The sequence below is a fragment of the Oncorhynchus masou genome, chromosome 16 (assembly GCF_036934945.1).
Source record: "Oncorhynchus masou masou isolate Uvic2021 chromosome 16, UVic_Omas_1.1, whole genome shotgun sequence".
Lineage (NCBI taxonomy): Eukaryota > Metazoa > Chordata > Actinopteri > Salmoniformes > Salmonidae > Oncorhynchus > Oncorhynchus masou.
In genome coordinates this window covers 2,849,626-2,869,777 of record NC_088227.1, presented here as the reverse complement: position 1 = coordinate 2,869,777, position 20,152 = coordinate 2,849,626, and the positions used below count along the sequence as shown (strand labels likewise).

General features: G+C 43.0%; 1 protein-coding gene across 1 annotated transcript in view; it reads right to left on the bottom strand.

The window, feature by feature from the left end:
• Positions 1-8,865, bottom strand: part of prkacba (protein kinase, cAMP-dependent, catalytic, beta a) — a 32,973-nt gene extending 24,108 nt beyond the window's left edge. The window contains exon 1 of the mRNA XM_064990547.1: positions 8,496-8,865. Coding sequence (XP_064846619.1) covers positions 8,496-8,541 — 46 coding nt within the window. The 5' untranslated portion in view covers positions 8,542-8,865. The remainder of the gene's footprint in view (positions 1-8,495) is intronic.
• Between the last annotated feature and the right edge of the window lie 11,287 nt (positions 8,866-20,152).

The window sequence follows — 20,152 nt, the reverse complement described above, 5'->3', positions numbered from 1 at the left end:
TGGTATCGCCGTTAAAAAATCATAATCGGTCGATCTCTAGATTGTGCCCATAGGCAACGTTATTGCCGGTGATGTCTGGTGAGGACCTGCCTTACAACAGGCCTACAAGCCCTACAGTCCGAGTCCTGATGGAGGGATTGTGAGTTCCTGGTGTAACTCGGGCAGTTGTTGTTGTCATCCTGTACCTGTCCCACAGGTGCGATGTTCAGATGTACCGATCCTGTGCAGGTGTTGTTACACGTGATCTGCCACTGTGAGGACGATCAGCTGTCCGTCCTGTCTCCCTGTAGCACTGTCTTAGACGTCTCACAGTACGGACATTGCAATTTATTGCCCTGGCCACACCTGCAGTACTCATGCCTCCTTGCAGCATGCCTAAGGCACGTTAAATAAGGAATGGATTAAGACTATATACATCTGTCAGAGCAGCATTGGACTAAGATACTGTGGCATAGAATAGAGTACAGTATATACATATGATATGGGTGATTAAAAATTTACACACAATTAAAGTGGCCAGTGATTCCAAATTGATGTCTATATGCAGCCGCCTCTGATGTGCTAATGATGGCTGTTCAGCAGTCTGATGGCCTTGAGATAAGAGACTGAAAAACAGCTCCGAGACCCAGCTTTGACGAACCTTTGTGGGCAGTGCAGTTGCCATAACAGGCTGTGATACAGCCTTAAAGGATGCTCTCAATTGTGCATCTGTAAAAGTTTGTGAGCGTTTTAGGAGTTAAGCCAAATTTCTTCAGCCTCCTGAGGTTGAAGAGGCGCTGTGGTGCCTTCTTCACCGCACTGTCTTTGTGGGTGGACCATTTCAGTTTGTCAGTGATGTGTACACCAAGGAACTTGGTATACACAGAAGCTTTCCACCTTCTCCACTGCGGTCCCACTGCTGTTTCCTGAAGTCCACGATCATTTCCTTAGTTTTGTTGACGTTGCACGAGAGGTTGTTTTCCTGGCACCACACTCCCAGAGGACTCACCTCCTCCCTGTCGGTTGTTTCATTGCTGTTGGTAATCTAGCCTACTGCTGTTATGTCATCTGCAAACTTGATGATTGAGTTGGAGGCGTGGTAGGCCATGCAGTCAATGGTGAACAGGGAGTATAGTAGGGGGCTGAGCACACACCCTTGCGGGGCCCCAGTGTTGAGGATCAGCGAAGAGGTGTTTCCTACCTTCACCACCTGGGGGCGACCCCTCAGGAAGTCCAGGACCCAGTTGCACAGGGTGGGGTTCAGACCCAGGGCCTCAAGCTTTAAGGGTACTTTGAGCTTTGAGGGTACTATGGTGATATGATTGATTTGGACAATTATGGGCTAGAGGGCAGCATTTTGACGTCGAGATGAAAAGTATGCCCAAAGTAAACTGCCTGTTACTCAGGCCCAGAAGCTAGGATATGCATATAATTGGTAGATTTGGATAGAAAACACTCTAAAATTTCTCAAACTTAAAATAATGTCTGTGAGTATAACAGAACTGCTATGGCAGGCAAAAGCCCAAGGACAAACCATCCAAAAAATATATATTTTCAGCCTACCACTGATTCCAATGGCTGCCATGTTTATTATGAGGCGAAATCATCCCAGATTGCAGTTCCTAGGGCTTCCACTAGATGTCAACAGTCTTTAGAGTTTCAGGCTTGTTTATGGAAAAATGAGTTAAAATTTGTATTATTTCTCAGTGCCACTTAGAGCCACTTATTTCTCCCATTTTGGCTGTAATGTTTTCATGCGTGTGGATAAGAGCTCGTTCTTTGTTGTTTATCTCCGGTAAAGACAATAACGATTCTCCGTCTTAAATTGTATCGTTTATTTACGTATTAGGGTACCCGAGGTTTGATTATAAACGTTGTTTGACTTGTTTGGAGAAGTTTATTGGTAACGTTTGGGATTCATTTTGTATGCATTTTGAAGGAGGGAAACCAGTGGATTATTGAATTTTTTTATTTATTTTATTTCACCTTTATTTAACCTGTTGAAACTCTAGACGCAAGTTACATTTTTGGATAAACAATTAACAAGTCAATCACAGTTTTAAAAAAGATATTTTGTCACAAAAAGATGCTAAACTAGTTTTGGATATAATTGAAGGAATTTATCGAAAAAAGGACCACTCTAGCTGGGAACTTTTGTCCAGAAATACAAAGCATTTATTTTTCTATTTCTGACTTTCATGGCGCACCTGCCTGTTTGAAGAATGGTTTTTAGCTTTTGTTCAGGCAAAACGCATGGTGTGCTTTCGCCTTAAAGCCTTTTTGAAATCTGACACAGAGGCTGGGTTAACAATTTTGATGTATGACACTTGTATTTTCATGAATGGGGCGGCAGAGTAGCCTAGTGGTTAGAGCGTTGGACTAGTAACCGAAAGGTTGCAAGTTCGAATCCCCGAGCTGACAAGGTACAAATCTGTCGTTCTGCCCCTGAACAGGCAGTTTGGAACTGTTCCTAGGCCGTCATTGAAAATAAGAATTTGTTCTTAACTGACCTGCCTAGTAAAATAAAGGTAAAATTTAAAGTCACTCTGCAATTTCACCGGATTTTTCCATGGGATACAGAGAGGAAAGCAAGCTTCCCAGAAAGGTTAATGAAGACAATGCATTAAAAAACATCCATTCCAGGACTGATTCCAAACAACGTTTGCACCATAGCCAATCAGAGCTGTAGTAGTTATTTTTGCAAACAAGCCATTGCCACAGGCATGTCATCATTAATTTTGAACTGGACTGTGTATTTACAGGCAGTTGCAACAGCGCAACTTTAGATCATGAGAAAGCATTTCTGAAAGCCACAAAATGAATGGATTAATACCTGACTTGTTTCAGGGAAGAAGGCATATGACGCATTTCACTGGAGGCATTTGAACGTAAACATGCCTTCTGAAACATGTGAACTTTCATGTGCCTTAAACTTGTACTCTATCCATAAACACGAATACATTTGTTTAATTACGAGCCTCCTTAGTTTAGTCACGGAAAAAGACAGGAACCGTCCCACTAGCCATGATTGGCTGAGAAAATGGATGAGCTGGACATGCAGGGAGATGAGTTTGGATTGGTCTGCCATGTAGCGTGCTTCTGTCTGTTATGTGAGCTGATCAGTATGTGTTGCTACTCCTTTCTACCGTGCCATTTTTTAAAGATATAACTTCAGACATCGAGAACTACAAAAGTTTTGCTACTTTTCTTTTCCTGTTAAGGCTATGCACAATACTGCCCCCTTTGAGATGACAGTGTAGTAAACAGAAAAAAAAATCTGTCCAAAATTGCTAATATATGCATATAATAATTATTATCGAATAGAAAACACTCTAAATCTTCTAAAACCGTTCGAATTATGTCTGTATGCTAAAGAGAACTCCAGGGCAGCCATTCTCCCAAACCTCGGATCTCATCAGGAAAGTTACCCCAAGAAGTCATAACCACCCTTACCAGCTACGGATCTGGGAACAGTTTCTGTGTGTTCAGCGTGCTGTGTTCTTTCAATGGGGCCAAGTAATAAAAAATCCCGAGCTTTGACCGGTTGAACAGGCAAAATAGAGTTGTCACTGGAAAATATCTGTGCGTCCAAGTCAATAACAGCCTATTCTTTTGTTCCATTTCGTTTGAGAAGAGTTGCGTTTAGTCTATCGCCAATTGTTTTGTATGCTTAGAACATCCTAAAGCTTATTCTGCACTTAGTTTGACCAGTTTAGTCGGATATGTAATTTTGAAGTTTTGATGCGCAACTGTTCGTGACCAGAAGTTTTTTGTAGCATTTCAGCTGGAACTTGCAGCATATGCTAATACAAAGACACACGAATTGAAACCAAACGATGTTTTGGGTAAGTATGACTTCTTCCACTACATTCTGATCGAAGACCATCAAAGGTAAGGGAATATTTATGTTGTAATCTTGTGTTTCTGACTCCAACATAGCGGAGGAATATTGCTTATGTCTGAAGTCTCAGATTAGTGCCTTTTGATGCGAATTCTGTAACCTAAAAATAAATGTAACAGCGGTTGCATTAAGAAGCAGTGTAAATCTTTTTAACTATATGTAGAACATGTATATTTAGTCAAAGTTTATGATGTGTATTGCTGTTATCTGGCGTTATCTGGCGGAGCTATGTATAATTTATCATGACATTTTTGTAGCATTTTTTGAACATGGCTAAATGTAAACGGAGATTTATGGATATAAATTGCATATTATTGAAAAAAACATAAATGTACTGTGTAACATGTTCTATTACTGTCATCTGATGAAGATTTTCAAAAGGTTAGTGAATTATTTTTCTGACCTGCCTAGTAAAATAAAGGTAAAATTTAATCCTGCGTTTGTGATTGTATATTTTTGTCATTTGACAATATGGCTACATATTGTATGTGTACTAGTGGTGGTTTGATATACATATGTGCTATGTTTTCGCGTAAAACATTTTAGAAATCTGCGCTGGGTAGATGAACAAGGTGTTTATCTTTCATTTGAGCTATTGGACTTGTTAATGTGTGGAGGTTAAATATTTCTAAGAATATTTTTGCATTCTGTGTGCCATCTTTTGAGTTGAGCTTGGGGGGGGGGGTGCCCTTGGGGAACGTGTACCGTGATGTCTTCAACAACATTGATGCCCTGAATTTAGCAGGCACTATTGACATATCAGTTGGATAAAGTGATGGGCTACTTTCTGCACAACGCTGGCCAAACAAGATGTAGCTACAAACAAAACGGAGTTAAATGGTTCCAGTCTGCCGTGATATTGCAAGTTAACGCATACTACTAGTTAGCAAGCAAACGTTAGCTTGATTGCTCACTAGCTTACGTTACGTGTATGATCTGCGTAGTAATATTATTCAAATCAGAAATCTATTTGCATTGCTAGTTACAGCCTAATCTTAGCTAGCTAACATTGAATGTAGTTTCTACCTGCAGATTCATACTACAGCTATGACAATGTTGGTATTGGTAGCAGTAAGAGTTGAGATTATGCCTGTTCATTGTTTAGCAAGCTACCTACCTGGCTAGCTACATGTCTAAACAAGACTCCACTTGGCCAGATTATTACATCACCCACCAAATTAGCCATGTGTTTCTGGGAGTGATTACAGCCATCTATTGTGTTTCATTAACATGTGTACATGTCTAGACAATAGTGACCCATCCACTTAGCTCGATGTGGCTGGGGTTTGGTAATTGCATTTCCTTCACATGACCCATCAATTTAGACAAGTGGGTCGGTAAGTGTCATCTAATAATTATAAAATATTTTTATCTGGGCACTTTTTGTTTTTGATATTGCTACTATACAAGTACTATCTCTACCGTTTACATTTCTGTATCCTGTGACAAATAAAAGTAGATTTTATTTGATATAGCCTGTTTAACATCGCCTCACATGTGAATCCTTAAAGAAATGGGTGGGGGTAAAGCTTATTAGGGTAAACAATGCTGTATGAGTTTAGACCAATTTGGTACACCAAATAAAAAAGTTTCACATTTAAAAAAAATACAAAAGTAATTTTTTACATTTTTTTCCTTCACATTTTCAAACAGTCCATTTATATTTTGCAACTAGGCTATACATTTGGGCCAGGTTTCTCTCGCCTGGTAGTTTTGCCAAAAATAAAAGTTACACCATCTAGTGTTCAGCGAAATAACAGAATGACAAACACAGGTAGCCGAGTCAAACAAATGAAATCCAATCACATTACCCGTTACTCTCTCTCAGGAATTCCACTAAAGTTCTGTATGTAGCCAAACGTAGCTGCTGCTCACGTCGGTATCTGTACTGATGACGCAAAAGCCATGACAGGGAGACATAGTGGAGTGGGAACGCGCGTGCAAGCAGTTGCTCCCGACGCCACTTGGGTACACTGCAACATCCACAGAGAGGCTCTTGCTGCCAAGGGAATGCCTGACAGCTTGAAAGATGTTTTGGACACTACAGTGAAAATGGTTAACTGTTAAAGCAAGGCCCCTGAACTCTTGTGTATTTTCTGCACTATGCAATGATGTGGGCAGTGACCATGTAACGCATTTACAACATACAGAAGTGCGCTGGTTATCAAGGGGCAAAGTATTGAAACGTTTTTTTTTAAATTGAGAGACAACCTTAAAGTTTTCTTTACTGACCATAATTTTCACTTGTCTGACCGCTTGCGTCATTACGAGTTTCTCACATGACTGACCTATCTGGGTGATGTTTTTCTCGCCTGAATAATCTAAATCTAGGATTACAGGGACGCGTCACATCTATATTAAATTGCTAGGGACAAAAATGAGGCTATGATTAAGAAGTTGGAGCTCTTTTTCTGTCTGCATTAACAAGGACAACACACAGGTCTTTCCATCATTGTATGATTTTCTTGGTGCAAATGAACTCAAGCTTATGGACAATGTCACCTGAGTGAGCTGGGTACGCAATTACGCAGGTAATTTCCCGAAATGGACGACACAAACAACTGGATTCAGTCCACTTAACGATATCTGAACAACAGAGCCTCATCGAAATTGCAACAGGCGGTTCTGTGAAAATGGAATATAATCAGAATAGGGCTCTGGATTGGGCTGTTTCAGAGTTTCTTGCCTTGGCAAATAGCGCTATTAAGACACTGATTCCCCATCCACGTACCTATGTGAGAGTGGATTCTCAGCCCTCACTAGCATGAAAACTAAATACAGGCACAGACTGTGTGGAAAATTATTTAAGACCGAGACTCTCCAATACAACATAGCAGAGTTATGTGCATTCTTTCAAGCATTATTAACCTGTGGTGAGTTATTCACCATTTTTTATGAACAAATAAAGTTTTATATGTAAGATGGCTAAATAAAGAGCAACATTATTGATTATTATTATTATTTGTGCCCTGGTCCTACAAGAGCTCTTTGTCACTTCCCAAGAGCCAGGTTGTGATAAAAACTCACTCATTCTTATGTTAAATAAATAGATTGTATAGTGTGTGTGTGGCAGGCTTACAATGACGGCACAAAACTACATTTGAGAGTGCGCTGACCCTGGTGGGTGAATGTTTGCAACTGGAGGGTGAATGCTTGAAGTGGCACGGGACTATAACAAGTTTGGGAACCACTAGTGTAGACAAAGAAGAGCTCTCCAGTTGGTGTACCAAAACATTCAAGGGCCATTTTCTCAAAAGTGGGGTTACAAGTTTATCAACTTACAAAGCATGCAATGTATGATAAACCATTTTCTTGCTCCGAGTCTCTACTTTTATAACAATTTCTAGTGTTGCTACATAAGAGCCAATCGAGGCATTCGGTCACATGTGTCAACGCCCTGGGAGTCCTCTTATATTTGGGAACTTTACAGTCCTATAGATCAAACAACCATGGCAAGGTAGGCTGGCACCTTCAGACAAGAGTGCTCTGAAATCGGAGTACATAGCTTGCCAGAGTGACTTTGCGAACACAAGCGATATGCTAACTGGACAACAGTCGTTCAGTATAGCTAGCGAGCAAAGTTATTCACATTTCTTGCTAGTTAACAAAATGGCACGTGCATCTCTAGCTGTGTAGCTACTGAAAAACGATACATGGGGGGAAAAGTCAGTCAGTCATCCACTCCTCCAATGACATTACGCCCCGCTAGCAGCTAGCTAGATAGCTAACATTAGGCTCTGTTTTTAGCTTGCTACATAAATACATATTTGTTATGACTGACTTGGGATCATTGCCCTTGCTAGTTTGATTAATTGACATTCCCTGCCTCAGTTACCTTTGTCCATGTTATTGAGTCATTGAAACTTTAACAACCTGAAAATGTATTGGTGAATATGAATCATGCATTGAACTGCATCCATTTATTCTGCCACTAGACTCATGCCTTAGTGTACTAGACTCATGCCTTAGTGTAGCAGTAACTTACATCATGGAATGTTGAGTTTTACATTTTTAAAACTTCAAAGTTGGTTTTGTATTATAAACTGGGAATGTTATTTTTTTACTGAAATTATGAACTGATGATTGTCTGTTTCATATTTGCAAAGTAGTTATAACGCTGCCAGTTCCACTTTAAGGTCAGCGGTTTTCTGAAATAAAAAACGTTAGCAAACAGTTCAAGTTACCACGTTATAGTAACGTTAACTACTTTACTTACGTAGCTGCTAAATTAAGTAGCTGGTTATCTAACTACAGTAACTGGACAGACAGTGTCTTCGTGAATATCAACATTAAACATGTAAATTGTTATTTACTGTCTGACAATTTCCAAAATGTTTAGCTAGCTAACGTTACTCAAACACAAATGAATTAGAATACCCTCCCTCCCCCACCCTGTTGCACCGCTGGTAGTACGACGGCCGCATCGTCTACCCAACTGTCAGTGTTGCTAGCTAGTTAGCTCGTTAACGTTAGCGCACTGTTGCTAACGTTTGTTACGTTAGTTAGCTAAGCCAGTTCGTCCCCTAAGCCTGCAATCCTTTATCAACTTGGCTCTTCAAATAACGAACATCATTAGTTAGCTAGCTTTTCAGGGAAGATAGCAATAATCACTTACCGCTCTCTTGTTCGTTGCCTTTCTTAGCTGTAGCGGCGTTTCCCATCGTACTAAAATTAAGACACGGCGATATATTTGAAACGATGGTGGTGTTGATGGGTCCGTAGCTAACAAGCTATTAGTCTTCTGACAGATACTTAATGTTCTGCTTATTAGCCAACGTTACTGTAGCTGGATGGCTAACTAACATTTATTCCGTTAGTTGCACTACCGAATGGGACTCTGCCAGCCCCTTTGACCTTTCTTGCAGTTTACTTTATCGTTAGATGCCTATTAGTGTAACACCTCTATGTCACTGACATAAAGACATAGTCAGGCTTTTCACCTCAGCCTGTCGTTCCACCAGCGCAACAAAAAAACAACAACAATATTTTTGCTAACACCGGAAATTACGAAAACTTAATCTTCTTCTATAATATTATGGCGGTCCGCAAACAAACGTTAGATGTGAATTCCGCCACCTACTGTACTGGAGTGTGTAGTCAATCACAGTTTAGACTAAATTAATAAAGAAACATTAAGATAAACTAAACCCTACTATCTAATCCTGTACTACAAAGAAAAGAAAAAAGAGCCCTACTAACTTCAAACCCTCCCTCATCCACCCAATCCCTACACATCTATCTTTCCCTCTCTTCCAAATACCGGTACTTACAACAATACATCAACACATGCTTTATTGTTTCATCAACCATACACAAACCATTTGCATTCTTGCCAACCAGATATAAGGATATAATAAATGCAATGTACAATTTCCGAGCAAAAACGACCTCTTCCTTCCTAATCTGACCCTTGAATCTTAGTCCACCAACCTTTCTTTGGAGGGCATAAAAATGCCACCATTGGGCTCTGAATCCTACCTCTGTTGCCATACATCTATCATAATGGCTCTAATCTTACATTTTATTTCACTTCTACACAGTGGAGCATGAATATAAATTGTATATCTTTTTAAAGGTCATTTGGCCCACTCCCGAATTCACTACACCTTGTCTCTCGATTCTCCATAATAACAATAATGCCTCCAATAGTAGGTCACTTCTATTAAATGTATTTATTATTTATTTTTTATTTCACCTTTATTTAATGAGGTAGGCTAGTTGAGAACAAGTTCTCATTTACAACTGTGACCTGGCCAAGATAAAGCATAGCTGTGTGAACAGGCAACAACACAGAGTTACACATGGAGTAAACAATAAACAAGTCAATAACACAGTAGAAAAAATGAAAAAAGAGTATATATACATTGTGTGCAAAAGGCATGATGAGGTAGGCGAATAATTACAATTTAGCAGATTAACACTGGAGTGGTAAATGATCAGATGGTCATGTGCAGGTAGAGATACTGGTGTGCAAAAGAGCAGAAAAGTAAATAAATAAAAACCGTATTGGGATGAGGTAGGTAAAATGGGTGGGCTATTTACAGATGGACTATGTACAGCTGCAGCGATTGTTTAGCTGCTCAGATAGCAGATGTTTAAAGATGGTGAGGGAGATAAAAGTCTCCAACTTCAGCGATTTTTGCAATTCGTTCCAGTCACAGGCAGCAGATGACAAACTATTCAATACAGAATCTGAGCATACTACAATTCTGATAGGTTAAACGTCCTGGAGGGCAGCTACTACTATCGCCAACAGTTCAACAGAGTATACTGACAGTTCATCTGTTAGTCTTCAACATAACTCCACATCAACTTGCGTAATGTAAATGCCTGCTCCTGTATGACCACTATCTGGGTCCTTGGAGCCATCTGTAAAAATCTGTAAACTATAAAAGCTTCTACCAATGTAATTATTAACCGGTTCCCCTACATCACTCACTTTGGTTCCTTCACCAGTGGTTAATGCGTCTGACCAAGGACTTGGGCATGTCCTACGTCGACAATTTTGACTCCTTCTGGAATAGGCCTGGCTACTTTGTGGAAGACTGAATTCACCTGGGTGAAAATGGCTCCCGGCTGTTGTCATCAAACATTGGATAGGTTGTTGGTCAACTAAATTGATGCGATGACAATATTAGCATTACATGTAAGTCAGTTTTTACCATCTCCTCTTTGGTCTCTATGAGAGTTCCACATGTTGTATCTGAAAGTGGTGACATGCAAAATGGTGCCAACTGGATAAATGTAATTGTTATTCCTACTTTGTTTTATTTTCCTAATAGGTATAATCCAATCTTTGAGTCTCATGTTGTGCTGAAATCTCAAAGTAATCTGACTTGTATTGAAACTCCGTATGATTTTAAATGCAGAAATAGTTTGACATTTTTACATCTTAATATTTGTAGTTTATTACCTAAAATAGATCATGTCAAGATCTGGTTCTCTCAGGCAGACATGGTTAAATGATAAAACCCTGGACGCTGATGTTTCTATGGATGGTTACAATGTGTTTAGGGCGGATAGGAAAGGCAAAGGTGGTGGTGTTGCTATTTACACAAGGAATATTCTTCCTGTGTCTCTGTTAAAGGCTACCTCCAATCCTAAACCATTTTTATTGTTGGCTTTAAGTCTTCATTTGGGTTCAAACTCAAAAATAACAGTTATAGGAATCTGTCATCCACCCTCTGCCAAGAAGTGTGTACTAAACAAACTCATTGATTTAATTGCCATTTTTATCACTTGAGATTTTAATCTTGCATCGGGAATGCAGGATGCTGACTGTTTAAATGATTTTTGTACTAATCTAAATTTGACCCAGCTGATCACAAAGCCCACTCGTCCAAACTTAAAGGACCCTACGAAATCGACTTTGATTGACCTCATATTTACAAATACTCCATAGAAATATGCTGGGAGTGGGGTATTTGCTTTGGATATTAGTGACCACTGTCCTATTGTATGTGTCACGGATATACAGACGTCTCGATCCAAACCTTGTTTTATCAACAAGAGGAATTTAAAAAATGTCAATGAACAGGCCTTTTTTGTGACCTTTATTTTGGTGACTTTGATTGTATTGCAACTATGCCTGACCCAGAGTTGGCTCTGAACCATTTCACAAATGTCATCAATTGTATTGTAGATAAACATGCTCCCTTTAAAAAACTGAGAATTAAAAATTGGTCTTGCCCTTGGTTCAGTCCAGAGCTATCTGAAGTCATACACAACAGAGTTGCTGCCTGGGCCAAAGCTAGATTTCATGGACTCGGGCCCAGACTGGCAGTCTTTTAGGCTGTTGAGAAATCTATGCATAAAACTAGTTAAAAAAGCTAAATCAGATTATTATGTTAATACTCTCATGACGTTACCCTGTTGGGTGAGGTTTATGCCCCCCCCCCCCCCATAAATACCTTTCCCCCTTATCTCTCCACTCTACAGAATGGACTCTTGGAAAGCCCTGTGTTACCACCGAGAAAGTATGGTACCATCAAATGTTAGGGGAATGGAACAATATTTCCCTTTCTCAACCAGTTAAAAGTGTCCGTTGGTACTTAAGGAATGTGATGTCAGATCAGTTGTTGTCTGGGACATTATATCTGATGATAGGATGACATAAATTGTATCTTGGAAAGTCTACACATTCTAGTTATCAGATTCACATAGAATTGTTCTAATTTAAATGTTTAAAGATGAAACTATTTGTAATTAAAATTTAATGTAATTTTAGCCTCCTAAATAAGATAATTGTTTCATAGTAAAACATAGGCCCACTCAGTGGCCACGCCCAAGTGAACAGACATTGGTTGAGAACTATGAAACACGCCCTTCTCTACCCCAGTACAAAAGCTCATTGACGGAAGTCAAACTCAGTACCCGGTGACGTGAGGACTGGTGTCCATATGTTTAAAAGGGCTAATTTCAACTACAACTTAACAAATTTAACGTTTAGTTCCAGAAATGTTAAGACGACTGTCCTAATATTTAAAAGGGCAAATTTCAATGTGGAGGTGATGATCACCACGCTGGAATGATGAATTTTGACTAGAGCAGCCAGAATACAGCGCAAGCTGATTATGAACTTGGTATGAACTTTGAATGATTATTCACTAAAGAAGAAGTGATACCTCCTAGACGTTGAGTTATCAGTTGCAGCTGTAAATGTACCTGGCAGGAAAGGACAAACAATCTCAGAAGAGGGTGATTTAACCTCTTACACTTATGGTGGCGCTATTTCATTTTTGGAAGAAAAACGTTCCCGTTTTAAACAAGATATTTTGTCACAAAAAGATGCTCGACTATGCATATAATTGCTACTGTTCGAAAGAAAACACTCTGACGTGTCCAGAAATACAAATATCTTCTCTGTGCGTGCCCTTTAACGTGAGCTTCAGGCAAAACCAAGATGACTTGGCATCCAGGAAATGACAAGGATTTTTGAGGCTCTGTCTTTCATGATCTCCTTATATGGCTGTGTGAACGCAAGAGGAATGAGTCTGCCCTTTCTGTCGTTTCCCCAAGGTGTCTGCAGCATTGTGACGTATTTGTAGGCAGATCGTTGGAAGATTGACCATAAGAGACCACATTTACCACGTGTCCGCCCGGTGTCCTGCGCCGAAATTGGTGCGCAAAAGTCACCTGCCAGTATTTTTCCATGGGGCACAGAGAGAGAAGCAAGCTTCCAAGAACTGCATGTCAATGAAGAGATATGTGAAAAAACACCTTGAGGATTGATTCCAAACAACGTTTGCCATGTTTGTCGATATTATGTAGTTAATCCGGAAAAAGTTTCACGTTGTAGGTGACTGCATTTTCGGTTCGTTTCGGTAGCCAGGCGCAATGTAGAAAACGGAACGATTTCTCCTACACACAGACGCTTTCAGGAAACACTGCGCATTTGGTATGTGGCTGGGAGTCTCCTCATTGAAAACATCAGAAGCTCTTCAAAGGTAAATGATTTTATTTATTTGGTTATCTGGCTTTTGTGAAAATGTTGCGTGCTACATGCTACACAAAATGCTATCCTAGCTTTGCATACTCTTACACAAATTAGTCAATTTCTATGGTTCAAAAGCATATTTTGAAAATCTGAGATGACAGTGTTGTTAAGAAAAGGCTAAGCTTGAGAGCAAACGCATTATTTTAATTTTATTTGCGATTTTCAGAAATCGTTAACGTTGCGTTATGCTAATGAGCCTGAGGCTTAGTCACAATCCCGGATCTGGGATGGGGAGTTTCAAGAGGTTAACGTATCCATTCTACAACATCACGCCCAGAAAGATGCTTCAAAGGACAATGCCGATCTCTGCTGGGTAAACCAGTCTTCCATCTTCGACCCATCGAAGCGCAGCTCAGTGTAAATATACAGTTGAAGTCAGAAGTTTACATGCACCTTAGCCAAATACATTTAAACTCAGTTTTTCATCATTACTGACATTTAATCATAGTAAACATTCCCTGTCTTAGGTCAGCTAGGATCAACACTTTATTTTAAGAATGTGAAATGTCGAAATAAAAGTAGAGAGAATGACTTATTTCAGATTTTATTTATTTCATCACATTCCCAGTGGGTCAGAAGTTTACATACACTCAATTACGATTTGGTAGCTTTGCCTTTAAATTGTTTAACTTGGGTCAAACGTTTCGGGAAACCTTCCACAAGCTTCCCACAATAAGTTGGGTGAATTTTGGCCCAGTCCTCCTGACAGAGCTGGTGTAACTGAGTCAGGTTGGTAGGTCTTCTTGCTCTCACACGCTTTTTCAGGTCTGCCCACAAATGTTCTATAGGATTGAGGTCAGGGCTTTGTGATGGCCACTCCAATACCTTTACTTTGTTGTCCTTAAGCCATTTTACCACACCTTTGGAAGTATGCTTGGGGTCATTGTCTATTTGGAAGACACATTTGCGACCAAGCTTTAACTTACTTAATGATTCCTTTAGATGTTGCTTCAATATATCCACATAATTTTCCTCCTGCAGCAAAGCACCCCCACAACATGATGCTGCCACCCCCGTGCTTCATGGTTGGGATGGTGTTCTTCAGCTTGCAAGCCTCCCCCTTTTTCCTCCAAACATAATGATGGTCATTATGGCCAAACCGTTCTATTTTTGTTTCATCAGACCAGAGGACATTTCTCCAAAAAGTACAATCTTTGTGCCCATGTGAGTTGCAAACCGTAGCCTGGCTATTTTTATGGCGGTTTTGGAACAGTGGCTTCTTTCTTGCTGAGCGGCCTTTCAGGTTATGTCGATATAGAACTCGTTTTACTGTGGATATAGACTTTTGTACCTGTTTCCTCAAGCATCGTCACAAGGTCCTGTGCTGTTGTTCTGGGATTGATTTGCACTTTTCACACCAAAGTATGTTCATCTATAGGAGACAGTATGCGTCTCCTTCCTGAGTGTTATAACGGCTATGTTGTCCCGTGGTGTTTACATTAGCATTCTATTGTTTGTACAGATGAACGTGGTACCTTCAGGCGTTTGGAACTTGCTCCCAAGGATGAACCAGACTTGTGGTCTACATTTTTAAATAATTTTTTTCTGAGGTCTTGGCTGATTTCTTTTTATTTTTGTCAGGATTTGGCCAGGGTTGTTCCGGGTTTTGGTCACTAGATGCCCCCATTGTGCTTTTTGACCTTATGTTTTTTCCCTTGTTCCCCATTATTATTTGCACCTGTGCCTCGTTTCCCCTGATTGTATTTAAACCCTTAGTTTCCCTCAGTTCTGTGCTCTGTGTTTGTATGTTAGCACCCAGCCCTAGTGTTCTGTGTATTCTTGTCGATTCCGGTGGATGCTCTTGTGGAATTCTGTTTTTGTTTTCGAGTATCTCTTGAGGCTTTTTTGTGCTATTCCTACCACCTTTTGGATTTGCCATTTTTTTTGTATTGAAGGACTTCTCTTTTTTACTTTATTAAATACACCGTCTTAAGTACTGCTGTGTCTGCCTCATCTTCTGGGTTCTGCTGACTATTCGTGGCTCAGTTGGTTAAGTGACTGTTTCTCACTCTGGAGACCCAGGTTCGTAACCGGGTCCTGACAGAAACACAGAGCCAAAAATGAACCCAGAGGCAGCCAGTTCCCAGGACCTTTTTGCCATGCTGTCCCACCACCAGGAGACTGTCCAACGCCACGAAGCCGCCCTGGTTCAGCAAGAGGCCTTAATGGTTAGACATTCTCATCTTCTGTCGGAGATGCTGACTTCCATTAAGCAAATATCTGATCATCTTACCCCGGCAACAGTTCCCGTCCCAGTACCTCAGATTCACGTACCCATGGCAGTTAACCCCCTGGCTGAACCTCGTCTTCCACCTCCCCAACGGTTCTCAGGTGATCCAAGTGCTTGTAAAGGGTTTCTCACCCAATGTTCTCTCTCCTTTGAGCTACAACCCTCGTCGTTTCCCACCGACCGGTCTAAGATTGCTTATATCATCACCCTGCTGTCGGAAAAAGCCCTGGCCTGGGCTACTGCTGTGTGGGATGCCCATAGTTCCTGCTGTGCCAGCTACTCTGCCTTTGCTGAGGAATTCAAACGAATGTTTCAAGGCCCAAGCAGTGGTTCTGACTCAGCCAAACAGCTCCTGACTCTCCACCAAGGTTGGCGCAGCGTGACGGACTATGCCATCCAGTTCCGCACGGTGGCAGCAGCAAGTGGCTGGAACAACGAGGCGCTCACGGTGTGCTTTCTGAAAGGCCTTTCCGACACTATCCAAGATGAACTGGCCACTCGGGAACCACCGGACAATCTCGAGTCCCTGATCAAGTTGGCCCCACGCATTGACCAGCGTCTGAGAGAGAGAGAACTCAACCGTAGACCTCTAGCCCCTATCAGTCCCAGCTCCGAGTCCCCACCTTTATCCTCGCTGGCTCCATCGGAACCCATGCAGATTGGACGCATCTCCCAGGCTGAGAGAGACCGCCGGATGAGGGAGCGACGCTGTCTATATTGCGGCAAACCGGGCCATTTCCGTTCCACGTGTCCCGGGCTCCAGGGAAACGCTCTGTCCCGTACAGACCGGGGGGAACTGTAACGGGAAACATAACCTCCTCCCATCCGTCCAACTCCCGTCTGCTCATTCCAGTCACCCTCTCCTGGGACAGCCACAAGCTTCACCTTCAAGCCTTGGTAGACTCTGGAGCCGCAGGTAACTTCATGGATGGTGTCTGGGCAAAGGAGAATGGCGTTCCCTCTGAACCTCTAAGTGAACCCATGAGGGTCACTACATTGGATGGAAGCCCTTTGGGATCTGGACTTGTCACTCATGTCACTACCTCCTTGCGACTTTCAGTTTCACAACACCAGGAATTGATGAACTTTCATTTGATCTCCTGTTCCGAGTTCCCTCTCGTCCTTGGATACCCCTGGCTTCACAGCCATAACCCTCACATCGACTGGTCTGTGGGCACTATCAAGCAGTGGGGTCCTACGTGCCAAGCTACTTGTATTTTCCAGAATTCCCGAGTTCTACTCCCGAGTCTTTAGAATCCATCGACCTGACCCGAGTTCCCGAGTGTTACCATGACCTCAAACTGGTGTTTAGCAAACAGAGGGCCACCATGCTACCACCCCATAGACCTTACGATTGCCCCATCGACCTGTTTCCGGGCACTTGCCCCCCCAGGGGTCGGATCTTTACCCTATCTCCACCCGAACGAGCTGCTATGGATACCTACATCAAGGACGCTCTGGAAGCAGGCCTCATGCGTCCATCCACCTCCCCGGCGGGAGCAGGGTTTTTCTTTGTGGCCAAGAAAGACGGTGGATTACGTCCTTGCATCGACTACCGGGGACTCAATGTCATAACCGTCCGTAACCGTTACCCGCTACCCCTTATGGCCACAGACTTCGAGCTGCTCCAGGAAGCAGTTGTTTTCACTAAGCTTGACCTGCGGAACGCATACCATCTTGTGCGGATCAGACCTGGTGACGAGTGGAAGACCGCTTTCAACACGCCTACTGGTCACTATGAATACTTGGTGATGCCCTTCGGCCTGACCAACGCCCCAGCGGTGTTCCAAGCGCTCATAAACGATGTGCTTAGGGATATGCTTAACATATTTGTGTTCGTTTACTTGGATGACATCCTCATCTTTTCGAGCTCCCTTCAAGAACACACTAAGCATGTCAGACAAGTACTCAAACGCCTCCTGGACAGCCATCTGTACGTTAAGCCGGAAAAATGTGAATTCCATTCATCCCGAGTACAATTCCTGAGATTTGTAGTGGAACCCGGTCGAGTCCAAATGGACCCCAGGAAGGTAGGGGCGGTAGCGGATTGGCCCACCCCCAAATCCGTTAAGGAAGTTCAGCGTTTCCCGGGCTTCACAAACTTTTACCGCAAGTTCATCAAGAACTTCAGCTTGGTGGCAGCCCCTCTCTCAGCTTTAACCAAGGGTGGCAATGCAAGGTTTTTGTGGGGAAGAGAAGCTGAGACGGCCTTCCAAGGACTCAAGCAGCGCGTTCTCTCTGCTCCCATCCTGATACTACCGACTACGGATGAACCATTTGTGGTGGAGGTAGACGCATCAGAGGTTGGTGTTGGAGCTGTCCTGTCTCAGAGGGGTGAAGACAAGAAGCTTCATCCGTGCGCTTTCTTCTCACACCGGCTTACCCCGACTGAGAGGAACTACGATGTGGGGGATCGTGAACTCCTAGCGGTTAAGATGGCATTGAAGGAATGGAGACACTGGCTCGAGGGGGCTTCTCACCCGTTTCAAGTGCTTACGGACCACAAAAATCTGGAGTATATCCAGCAGGCGAAGCGGTTGAACTCTAGACAAGCTAGATGGTCTCTTTTCTTCAATCGATTCCAGTTTATCCTCACCTATCGGCCCGGGTCGAAGAATCTCAAACCGGATGCCCTGTCCCGAGTCTACGCTCCTGCCATTCGAGATGACACGGACATGCCTGTCCTTCCTGCTGCTAAGATTGTGGCTCCGATCTCGTGGCAAGTTGAGGATACCGTGAGACGTGCTCAAGCTAGCAAACCGGACCCGAAAGGAGGTCCTGCCAATCGGTTGTTTGTCCCCAAGGCAGTGAGGACTCAGGTCCTTCTGTGGGGGCACTCCTCTCGCCTCACCTGTCATCCGGGCGTAGGTCGCACCTTGGAGTTCATCCAGCGTAAGTTCTGGTGGCCTACCATAAGAGAAGACGTTGCCACTTTCGTCAATGCCTGCCCCATGTGCTGCCAGGGCAAATCTTCTCACCTCCGCCCTCAAGGACTCCTTCACCCTTTACCTGTTCCCCACAGACCCTGGTCCCATATCTCATTGGACTTTATTACTGGACTTCCTCCATCCCATGGCAATACTACTATCCTAGTCATAATCGACAGGTTTTCAAAGGCGGCCAGGTTCGTCCCTCTGACTAAGTTACCTTCTGCCAAGGAAACGGCTGAGTTGGTAATTAATCATGTGTTCCGAGTCTTCGGCATTCCTCAAGATATGGTTTCTGACAGAGGTCCCCAGTTCGCCTCAAGGTTTTGGAAGGCCTTCTGCCAACTCATGGGGGCTTCTGCCAGTCTATCTTCAGGGTACCATCCGGAGTCCAACGGCCAAACAGAGAGGATGAATCAAGAGCTGGAAACCACCCTCCGATGTATGACTCGTGACAACCCGTCCACATGGTCATCCTTTATTGTTTGGGCCGAATACGCGCACAACACCTTGCGCTCCTCCTCCACTGGTATGTCCCCGCACGAGTGTCAGTTTGGCTATGCTCCTCCATTGTTCCCGGACCAGGAGGCAGAAGTCAGAGTGCCTTCAGCCTTGAAGTTCGTCAGACGCTGTCGGCTTATGTGGAGGAAGACCCGTCTTAATCTTATGCGTTCCTCACAGAGGTACCAACAACAAGCCAACAGACGTCGCCGTCCCGGGCATACCCTGCGCCCCGGCCAGAGAGTCTGGCTCTCCACAAGAGACTTACCTCTACGGGTGGAGTCTCGCAAGCTGTCCCAAAAATACATCGGTCCCTTCAAGGTTGCCAGGAGAGTTAACCCAGTTTCTTATCGCCTACACTTACCCAGATCCCTTAAAATTAATCCCACATTTCACATTTCATTGTTAAAACCTGTTGTTTTTTCTCCCCTTGTCCCGGCAGACAGACCTCCCCCTCCGCCTCGTGTCATTGGAGGCCAGCCGGCTTATACCGTCCATCGGATACTGGATTCCCGCCGGGTGCAGCGGTCCTGGCAGTATCTGGTGGACTGGGAAGGCCACGGTCCCGAGGAGCGCTCCTGGGTTCCTGCCAAAGACATCCTGGACCCTGACCTCATTCGTCAGTTCAGGGCCCTCCACCCTGAGAGAGCTGGTAGGAACGTCAGGAGCCGTTCCTAGGGGGATTCTGTCAGGATTTGGCCAGGGTTGTTCCGGGTTTTGGTCACTAGATGCCCCCATTGTGCTTTTTGACCTTATGTTTTTTCCCTTGTTCCCCATTATTATTTGCACCTGTGCCTCGTTTCCCCTGATTGTATTTAAACCCTTAGTTTCCCTCAGTTCTGTGCTCTGTGTTTGTATGTTAGCACCCAGCCCTAGTGTTCTGTGTATTCTTGTCGATTCTGGTGGATGCTCTTGTGGAATTCTGTTTTTGTTTTCGAGTATCTCTTGAGACTTTTTTGTGCTATTCCTACCACCTTTTGGATTTGCCATTTTTTTTGTATTGAAGGACTTCTCTTTTTTACTTTATTAAATACACCGTCTTAAGTACTGCTGTGTCTGCCTCATCTTCTGGGTTCTGCTGACTATTCGTGGCTCAGTTGGTTAAGTGACTGTTTCTC